This window comes from Propithecus coquereli, unplaced genomic scaffold (assembly GCF_000956105.1).
Source record: "Propithecus coquereli isolate 6110/MARCELLA unplaced genomic scaffold, Pcoq_1.0 Scaffold66, whole genome shotgun sequence".
In the NCBI taxonomy this organism is placed as follows: domain Eukaryota; kingdom Metazoa; phylum Chordata; class Mammalia; order Primates; family Indriidae; genus Propithecus; species Propithecus coquereli.
This window is the reverse complement of record NW_012152618.1, coordinates 5,803,831-5,814,928: the sequence shown is the minus strand read 5'-3', so window position 1 is coordinate 5,814,928 and position 11,098 is coordinate 5,803,831. Positions and strand designations below refer to the sequence as shown.

General features: G+C 38.7%; 1 protein-coding gene across 1 annotated transcript in view; it reads right to left on the bottom strand.

Moving 5' to 3' along the window:
* Positions 1-11,098, bottom strand: part of PCNXL2 (pecanex-like 2 (Drosophila)) — a 275,717-nt gene that overhangs the window by 159,274 nt on the left and 105,345 nt on the right. Inside the window, exons 18-19 of the mRNA XM_012660166.1 lie at positions 5,937-6,029; positions 5,011-5,161 (exon numbers count right to left, since the gene is read on the bottom strand). Of these exons, the coding sequence (XP_012515620.1) occupies positions 5,011-5,161; positions 5,937-6,029 (244 nt within the window). The remainder of the gene's footprint in view (positions 1-5,010; positions 5,162-5,936; positions 6,030-11,098) is intronic.

Below are 11,098 nucleotides of genomic sequence, written 5' to 3'. Positions count from 1 at the left end.
TATCCAAAAATTATAGTTTAAGTTTTCAGTAACCAGCAAGCTTTTCAGTACTATACACAGGCAATCAATATTTACTGAATACCTATCATGCAGTAGATATAAATTCAACATTTAATTATGTAGTTCCATATATTTTCTATTTTCTATGCATATCCAACCAATTGGAAATGCTTAACCAATGAAACATGAAATTAGCTGTAAGCTTCTCACTCAGGGTCTATCCTTCCACTTCTTTGTATTTCCTGCAGGGCTGAACACAGCGCCATGCCCCACATTACTGTGTGGGTAGCAATCATGACTCTTCCATTGTGTCACAGCCACAGGTTTATTTACCAAATCAGAAGCTCTTTGATGACAGCAAGCACATCTTAGTCATTCCTGTGTTGCTGGCTCACAGACTTGGCATCATGTAGGAACGCAATGATTATTTTTTGAAAGAATGAATAGTACATTCATAAACATTTCCTGAGTGAACAAACAAGTATACAAGTGAATTCCAATAATGTATTTATACTTTGTCTCAATCTCTTTTAACTCCATTAAAATTTGTTTTTATGATAAGAATGAAGTCATCAAATCAGATCACTTCAATTTTTCTTAAATTCTTAAAAGCCAAGAATTAGAATATTATGGAAAGTTTACCTTGGAGGACCATGTGAAAATGTGACTCAACCTCTTCAATTATATTCTTAAATAGCATAATTCCTCTATAAAGTTTTTAGATAAAACAACTTTTCCAAACAGATCCAACTTTTTACTGTTTTACAAGAGGGGTCAATTGACGAAGTCATTTGTCTGGAATCATCATCCTAATTTAGGAAAATAGATTTCTTTTATTTTCTAAAATTACAGTGTTCCTTTAACATTTAGTCTTGAAAATTTCATACTAGACTAATTTTGTGTTGTCTGTAGTGCTGTCTACTCTGTCAAGTTCAGCATTATTAACTTAGATTGGTAGAAAATATGGAAAATTATTTTTATAAAAAGACCAACTTCACACACATCCATTGATATAACTCAGTTATGCCCACATGACCACCATGATTCATTTGACTTTCATAAATGATAGATTCTATCCTTCTAGCTCAAATATTGGTGAAATAGCATGTTGGGGTTAGGATGGAATAGAGCTTGCTTTAAAAAAATTAGTTTCAGTGGTAAAGAACTGAATTGACTAAAAAGTTCACAGTCTTTAACTTCAGTGTAATACCTATTTCCATTTCTCATAGGTTGAATTTTATATCAAAATCAATTTGGTATCTCTACATTCTACCAAGTAGAAATACATGTTCAAAGTATGCAGAAAAGAAAGTACGTACACCAAGTTTAAAGTTTGTTCCAATGAACACGACGTGATGATAAAGTGCTAACATTTACATTAAATGCAGTTTAGCAAGCATGCCTTGTGAGCCTCCCTCTACGCCAGGCACCACGGTGAGCACTGAAGGACCAGCGTGCACAGTGGACATGGAGCTGACAGTCTACCTTAGACACCAGTAGTTACAGGTGCTGAATGTCACGGAAGAGAGGCTCAGGGAGCAGCGGGGAAGCTAATCAGGTTTAGGTAGTCAGAGAAAGACTCCCGGAGGAACTGACTTTTAAACAGAGACTTGAAGGGTGAGTAGCTTGGTGTCCATCTGGTGAAGCTGGAGGAACAGCATCCTGAGTCAAGGGAACAGCAAGGAGAGCAGAAGGAGAGAGTGTGGTGTGTTTGAGAAACCCCAAGAATGTTCAGAATTTACTGTTGTGAGTCTGCATCAAATCAGGGATGAAAGTCTTGTAGTGTTAGCACGAGAACATGGCAGGTTAGACTTTATAGGACCTACTGTAACTGTGGTCATGCAGCTCTTCTGCGTAACAACAATTGCAGAAAGAACCTGGGAGCCACATGCAGACTGTACGTCATCTTCCCACCTGGACTGAGATTAGCACAAATAACAGAAAGAACACTAGGCTGGATATAAGTGAGATGACCCAGGCTCTACTCACTGACTGGCCATAAAATCAGTAGGGCCCAAGTTATATCCCTGGACTTTGCTAGGCTTCAGTTTCCACCTGTGTAAAACAGTTAAGATAGGATGATATAATGTCCAAAACAGGGATAGCACATATGCCTCATCTCATGAGCCAGTTCCAATTGATTAGGAATGTCTGCTATGGACCCAGTTCTAGGACTCTTCTCAGGTAGTGATGTCTGCTCTGGAACCACTGAGTCCCAGCAGTGACGTGCCACACACTTGCTAGTCCTGCTCTGCCCCACCTTGTTTCCTAATGACAACATTCTGTGCTCCTGTAAGAAGAAGACTTGAGCACATTTTTCATGTGGAAAGTTGTATGACTGGCCTGAGTTGTCTATGCATGTTTTGTTGCTGGTGGAAGAAATGAAGAGTCAAATCCCTAAAAGACAGAAGGCCAGAAAGAAGAGGCGAGGAAACTCAGGACAGTGATGGTACCAGAATGGGTAACTCAGCTGAAATCACTTCACACAACTATATTTTAAATTTTGTATCTTTTGACTTTCCTTCCAACACGTAATTTTGAAATGAAATCTGTTTATTGTTAAGTGCCTAATTTGTCAAACCTGTGGCTCTAGGCTAGCTTTCAGGCTGTTTATGAACAGCTAGTGTAGGCTAGTGAGAAACATGCACACGGCCTCTGCTAAGCCTGCGTGAGCGGGCGCGACGTCTCCCAGCCTGCATCAACGGCACACACAGAGGCCCAGCACTGCCCCACCGAAGGGGAAGCCAGACACACAAACACACTCACTTTACCTGTTCTTGAATATTGTATTAAAAAGGCCATGGAGGGTTAAAATAGGTAAATGATTCTAGTTTAAATAGGGTTCTATTAGATTTTGGGGGGAAACAATCACACACACACACACACACACACACACACACACACACAATCCCAAGTTGTTAACTGCCCACTCTTACCTTTCATTGTTGAATTCCACACTCTACAGTGCCACGAGGGGAGCCCAATCTGTATCATTTTCCTCTCCTTCAATATGACAAGTTCTCTTTCCCTACCACAAGGTACTCAAATATGCAGGTATAAATATAGGTGTAGGCATGGGCACAGGTACAGGTGTAGGTACAGGTACAGGTATAGGTGCAGGCAAAGGTATAGGTATAGGTGTAGGTACAGGCAAAGGCAAAGCTATAGAGACAGATATTGCTATAGGTATGAAGATGCAGGTATAGGTAAAGATAAAGGCATAGCTATAAATAAAGGTAAAGATACAGATATAGGTATTGGTACAGCTATAGGTACTTGTAAAGGTATAGAAGTAGGCATAGGTAAAGGAATAGGTAGAGATAAAGGTTTAGGTAAAGGTAAAAGTACGGAGATAGGTATCAGTATAGGTGCAGGCAAAGGTCTAGGTCTAAGTCCAGGTAAAGCTGTAGGTCTACAACTAATTCTAGGTAGATACGAGTACAGATATAGACAAGATAGATAAGCAGATCCCCAAGTTAAAGTGCTTACCTCAAATCTCCATCGACTAACTTATCAATAATGTCAAAAAAATAAACCTCAAAGCACTCCACTAATTCCACCAAAACTTAGTCTTTCCAAAGGTTTCAAAAGGACAGGGAAATTGACCTTCACACTGCAGAAGTAGCAACTGTACTCTTTCATCAGGGTCTTCTATGACTCCGCAAGCAGGCACCTGTTAGGGGTGGGATCTTTCTCTACAAGTGGACTGTAAAACACAAACCATCAGAAATGGAACTATTCTGGGTCTATCTTCTTTCAGTTATGATAACACTAAAAATAATTTGCATTTAAGTAGCACTTAAAATTATGCAGAACATTAAAAAAACACATTATGCACCTTGATCCTTAAGTGAGCCCCTCATGTTGTAGATGAGAAGAGTAAGTCTCCACGGGAAGGGCGTCTGAGTTACCTTCCTACCCTTCTAAACCCTGTGCTGGCAGCAGGCCCATGAGGCCACATTTCCCCACTAAACAAGCCATGGTTTTCCTACTTCGGCTGTTTTGAATTAAGTCAGCCCCTCAGACCCACCCAGAAGAAACACTCTCTATTCCAGACAGCATCTTCAGTGACTTTTGCATCTTCGTTCTCTTAATTATTTTCCCCCTTTCCCTGAATCTGGCTGAGTCCAGCACGTTTGAGTCTGCAAACCTTGGTGCCCCTCACATACCTTTGCACCTGGACATAGAGATGACTAGATAACTCACTGGACAACCAAGCAGGTTCAATGGGCTCAACAGTTCTGTGCAGAATCAGCACATGAGACAGCATAGTTACCATCTGTGACCAACAACTTTGGATAGGTCTGACAATGGGGATAAATCAGCCCTTCTCGCATCTATTCAAGCACAGAGCACGGAACTGCAGAGCAAGGGAAGACCTAGCAGAAAAATTCCTATGAGACTTCTTATCGAGAAGAAAGCTATTTCTTATCGAAAGCTCCATAATTGTCATGATTCCCAGGCTATTCCATGGCATGGCGAGAGACAACCATGGGAACTGCTAAGTCAATCAAGTATAGATACAGGTGTCGGTCCAGGTGAACAAAGCAAATTAAAGGAAATGCGAGGGGTCAGGGGTCCTGAAGGTGAATGGTCAGTCTCTGCTCCAACCCCAGTACTTCGTGAAGAACTGACTACACGGTCACCTGATGCTCCTCTTAGGCCCAGTCAACTTAAGCTGAAACAGCATAATCTTCAAGTTTGAATGACGTAAGCTAATTTTTCTGCAATACCAACAGCCAATTAACATTTTTATAAAACATACTTCTAATTTGCCCTACTTTAACTTTCCTGTTCTGATTGGCTAGAATATCTGGGACTACAGGTATACTCCAGGGTACATACTCTTTTTTCCATTGTGGTAAAATATACATAATGTACCATTTACCATGTTTTAAGGTACAGTTCTGTGGCATCGAGTACATTCACACTGCTGTGCACACTCTCCGGTGTAAACATACCTGCCCGTGCTTTCTTGTTTTTGTTTTTAATGAGGAATAGCTCACTAACCTCTCAGTTCCCGTTGATGATACTCTTTGCTCTTGAGAACGGGGTGTGAAATCCACATCCAGGGATGATGCTTGCGGAGCTGGGGGAGCAGGTAATGTGTCACGAACCCCACGGAGCCGGCCAGGGCAAAGAGCACGATGCTGAGGAACGGCTGCGACACAAACGGGCAGACTCTCGTTATTTAGCCTGGAGGATACAGGGTGGGGGGTGTCTATGAATAAGACATAACACCACCGTCCTTCTCTGTTCTCCTCTTAGAGGGCAGATCGCAGACTCGTTCTTGTTGCAGTCCTTTAAAAATTTCTTCTGCATCCCACGAAACTGGTTCGTGTGCTGGGAACCTCTAAGATGAGGACAGAGACGAGGCCTGTGTAAGTCCAGAGGCCAAGCGAATTCTGCCCCTCAGGAGGCATTTTTATAGTTTTCTTTTAAAGAGAGGTGGAGAATTATAAATGTAGCTAATACATTTCCTCATGAAAAGGGGAGTTTGTACATGTACAATATTTTTTTAATAGAGACAGCAATTGTGTTCCAGTAATTCTTTTGGCTCCATGATCTCCATCGCATCCCAATATGGTAACACCTCTCTTCTCTACTCAGGCTGGTGCACCGCTAGTGTCTTCTCACTACCAACTGTCCTCACAGCGGATTCCACAAGATATGCTATTGCTCTTGCAAACAAAACAACTCCCCACACGGGGGAAGGGTCAGGGTAGAGCCCTCAAACCAAATCTGTGATATGGACCAAATCGTGTCTTGGACACAACTGTTCACAGCACATGGATACAGGCCTTAACCCTCTCAACAGGCATTGTGCTTTCTTCCTCTGACTCCACTATCTTGTCAATACCCTGTGGCATCACAACAGCTTTGTTGTTAAGGAGCATGAGGAGGCAGGAAGAGCGCAGAGTTGAAGGGATACATACTCGTAATGACAGGAACACGGTGCTGGCACTGACTGCAAACGAGAGGACGGCAGCGACCGCACACACGATGAGATCGGATTTCAACACATCCTTCTGGAGAAAGAGAGCCGACGGTGAAGTCCACTCTTGTTTGTTTCTCTCAGCAACTCTGTGTAACCAGGTAAACCAAGACCCTGACCCTGCAAAAACTACCCTCTCAGCCCATCGCTCGCCTGACACGTCCCCAGTGGCACACCCTGTATGACTGTTCATCAGCTCCTGTTTGGGGGATTTCGGGGAGACTAAGGCGCACTGCAAGGTGAGCATACGTGTGCTAACCATGGGAAGAAGAAGGTTTTCTACATGTGTGAGAGGCACAAATTGGATACAAAATGCCCAGAAAGTTTCCCAACCTTAACTCACTAAGGTCTGATAAAGGAGGACAAAGTGGTAATCGTCTGTACTTGGCTGTAGGTGACTTGGATTTTATCATGCCAACAAGCCTGGGTAGACCAAGCAGAAGCCTCTTACACTGTTCTTACTGCTTTGGACCAGACCAGATTTTACATTTTAATTCACCAGTCAGATCAAGTAAATACAATTTCAAAATTACATAAACATATTTGTGTGTGTGTGTGTGTGTGTGTGTGTGTGTGTGTGTGTATGTCTGCCACACAAAACTGTGGTATGAGCAGGGGCTAAGGAAAACAAAGTGAAGTTAGATGCCAGAACGCTATTCATGCAGATATATGGAGAATGACCTGTTATCTCTAACGGAGAACAATGTTGCTGGCTGATAGATCTAACAGGGACATAAGGGATCATCAGTCCTTTTCTTTCTGTAGAGGTGGGTTAGTTACAGTGTGCAATTATTGATCATTTTTAGGTATCACAATGTTACTTGAAAACTCTGAAACCATCAATACATGTATCTCTCTCTTTCTCACACTGAAAAAGAATTATGCCTCTTAAACCATTGTTTTGAATGTTATCTGCCAGAAAATTATACAAAATATATACCTCCATTTCCCCCAGCTCCCCTATTTTTTTCTTTTCTTATTTTTTAAATTAAAATGTACAGTTTCTTATAAGTCATGCTGCTGCTTACTGATAGGAAGAAGTAGTGATAAAGGTGGGATCCTAGATTTATTCCTGGTAACGGTAATCTAATTTTTTGAGCAGAGAAAAGTCATGGGAATTTAATCACGAATTTATAAAATTTTTGTGCTTCATAGATATTCACCAAAAATTTGCCAAAATTCAAGCATCATCTTTCATTCCACACACAAAAAAGGCCAGGCCCCACCAAAGGAACATTCTGTAATTCACTGCATATTTAGGCTATGGAGAATTGTTAATTTTTCTTTCCTATTTTTTATTGACATGGTTTTATGTCATTTAAAAATTAATGAAGGTTTATCCAAAAGAAAGCTAAATATTTTCCCAAATATTCTAATTTAAAATTAAGCGTCATCTTTAATTGACTGACAGTGCTTGTCTAGGGGAAAGTAGGGGCCACCAGCGTAACTGCTGGGGTGGGGAGGAGTGAGTTTGCATTTCTATGTTTCTTAAACAGGAGTGAGAATGAGCTCGAATCACTGTTAATTTTTTTCACAATTGGATGATATATGGAAATTCCACTCTGATTTTTGTGTCATAAGTATCCCTTGTAAATACAAACCATTACACAGTCCTTTTTAATTTATTAAAATGTTCTTTCCACCATTTCTTTTCTATATTATGATTTTTAAATAGCTTTATTGAGGTATAATTGACAAAAAAGCCACATATATTTAAAGTGTACAACTTGATGATTTTTGACATATATATGTATCTCCCCATAAAACTATCACCATAATTAAGATAATTAGAAGATCCATCATGCCCAAAAGTTTCCTTTTCTGTCCTTCCCTAATCCATTCCTTTCCTCACTCTGGCCCCCTGGAACCACTGATCTACTCCAACTCTATAGTTTGTTTTCATTTTCTAGAATGTTCTATCAATGGAATCATATAATGTATACTCTTTTTGCCTGGCTTCTTTCACTCAGTGTAATTATTCTGAGATTCATCCATGTTATTGTCAGTGTCAATAGTCATTCCTTTTACTTGCTGAGCAGTATTCCTTAACGTGGATATACCACGTGTTATATCTATTTGCATGTGGACAGACATTTGAGTTTGTTCCCAGTTTTGGGCTATTACAAATAAAGCTGCTAAAATATTCACGGACATGTCCCTGGGCACATGTTTTCTTTGCTCTTGCATAAATACCTAGGAGTAAAATGGCTGGGTTATATGGTAGGTTTAGGCTTAACTTTTTAGGAAACTGTCATAATCCAATGGAAAAATGGGCAAAGGACTTGAATAGACATTTCTCACAAGAAGACATACAAATGGCCAACAGGTACATAAAAAAAAATGTTCGATATCACTAATCATCGGGGAAATGCAAATCAAAACCACAATATGACATAACCTCACCCCAATTAGAATAGCTATTATCAAAAAGACAAAAAATAACAAATGCTGGTATAGATGTAGAGAAAAGGAAACCCTTATACATTGTTGGTGGGAATGTTTATTGGTACCGCCATTACGGAAAAGAGTATGGAGTTTCCTCAAAAAATTAAAAATAGATCCACCACATGATCCTGCAGTCCCACTACTGGGCATATATCCAAAGGAAATGAAATCAGCATGTTAAAGAGATATGTGCACTCCCATGTTTACTGCAGCTCTGTTCACAATAGCCAAGATTAGGAATCCAACCTAAGTGTCCGTCAACAGATGAATGGTTAAAAAAAATGTGGTATATACACAATGGAATACTATTCAGCTATAAAAAATGAAATCCCATCATTTGCCACAACATGGATTAAACCTGGAGGACATTATGTTAAGTGGCATAATCCAGGCACAGAAAGACAAATGCTACATGATCTCATTCATTTGTGGAACACGAAAAACCTGATTTCATAAAGTACAAAGTAGAATAGTGGTTACCAGAGGCTGGGGAGGGGAGGGAGAAGGGAGTAATGGGGAGACATTGGTCAACAACTACAAAATTACAGTTAGATAGGAAGAGTAAGTTCTGGGTTCTATAGCATAGTAGGGTGACTATAGTTAAGAATAATTTATGGTATATTTTAAAATAGCCAGAAGAGAGAAAATCTGTAATGTACGCAACTCAAGGAAATGATAAATGCTTGAGCTGGCTTCTATACATATAGCCAAAGGAAACGAAATCGCCATTGTGCAAAGATATCTGCAGTCCCACGTGTATCACAACATTATTCACAATAGCCAAGATAATGGGAAGAACCTAAGTGTCTGTCAATGGATGCATAAATAAAGAAAAGGTGGTATAACACAATGGAATACTATCCAGCCACATAAAAGGAAATCCTGCTACACACAACAACATGGATGAAACTGGAGGATGTTACGCTGAGTAAAATAAGCTAAGTATAGCAAGACAAATACTGCATGATCTCACTCGTATCTGGAATCTTAAAAAAAAAAGTCAAATATATAAAGATAGAGAATAACACAGTAGTTACCATGGGTGTTGGGGAGGGTGGAAATGGGAAGATGTAGGTTAGAGATTAGCAGATACGTAGAATGAACAACTCCAGAGACCTAATGTACAACATGATGACTACAGTTAACAGAACTGTACTGCATTTAGGATTCCTGCGAAATGAGTAGATTTTACCTGCCCTTGTCACAAAAACAAACACTAAAAATGGCAACTACACGAGATGATGGATATGGTAATCGCTTCACTATAGTAACCATTTTACTATGTGTATGTATCCCATAACATCATGTTGTATACCTTACATATACACAATAAAATTTATTTTTAAAAGTAAAAAGAATATTTTTAAAAGGAATTTGTAAGACACCTATACCTCAGAAATTACTGCTCTGTCCTGTGAAAGCAGCCCTTAACACTCTAAAAAGTTTGTAATTTTGATTGGTTTTCTTGCTACATAACTTTTTGCCCATTTAAATGTGTATTATACATCTCTACTTCCTATAAGATATAAATATGTGTGAATTTTTTCAGGTGTATTTTTTTTTTTTAGTTTTATTATACAAGAGGAGAATTATTGGTGCCGCCCTCTTCCTTCACACACCTAAAGGTTGAAAAATTCTGTCACTCTATTAGATTACTTCCATTATTTAAACAAGAGTTTTAGAATCTGCTTTCTTTTAATAAATACCCCAAGTCTTAAAAGTGAATTGTACAATGTTAGATCTTATAAAAATTAGTGCAAAAAGGAATATACCAAAAGATTGAAGCAAAATGCAAATTTAGAAGGTCTCTGCATTTTTTTATTATTAATTAATAACACTGTAGCAGTCCAGAACACAGAGTAGAAAGGGGAAAATCACTATAGCCTGACACTAACAGTATTAGTATTTTTGTCTTTTCTGAGCCAGTATTTTCACCTGTGAATGTTGAACCATGGCTCTAGCTATAATCATTATGTATATGAATATTTTTATGTATATTTTATGAATGTCTGATATCAGTGTGCATATATTAATAATTTTCTACTTTTTCAACTGTACTTTCTTTTGTAATATTTTATATATATAGGTATATACACAAAAATTGCATAGGCTTACTAACATCACTTAGTGGCTAAATGATTTTCCATCTTGTGATGCTATACGCATACACATATACACATAAACATACACACACACACACACACACACACACACAGTGCCATAATGGCCACTCAAAGCATAATTTAGTGAATGAAATTTAATGAGCCATAGTTAGCACAAATATTCCTTAACTGCTAGTATTAGGTTGCCTTCCATTATTTATTGTGATGAATTATGCTGAAATCATTATCTTTATGCACATAAAATTTTTTTCATATTTTGAATTAATTCCCTAGAAAAACTCTTAACAAATAGATTTACTCTTATCATTGGTTATAAACATTTTACAACCCTTGATAAATTATGCTTTTCCAGATGACTGTAATAATTTACACAAATACAAATGATGTCTAAGAGACCCCATCTTGTCCCAATTGGCACTATCATTAATTTTTCCTGTGCTATTGGAGTGGGCATAAAAAAATGCCATCTTATTTTAATTTGCATTTCTTTCTTTACAAAAAGTGTGTATTTCATACATTTACTTACGAAATAATT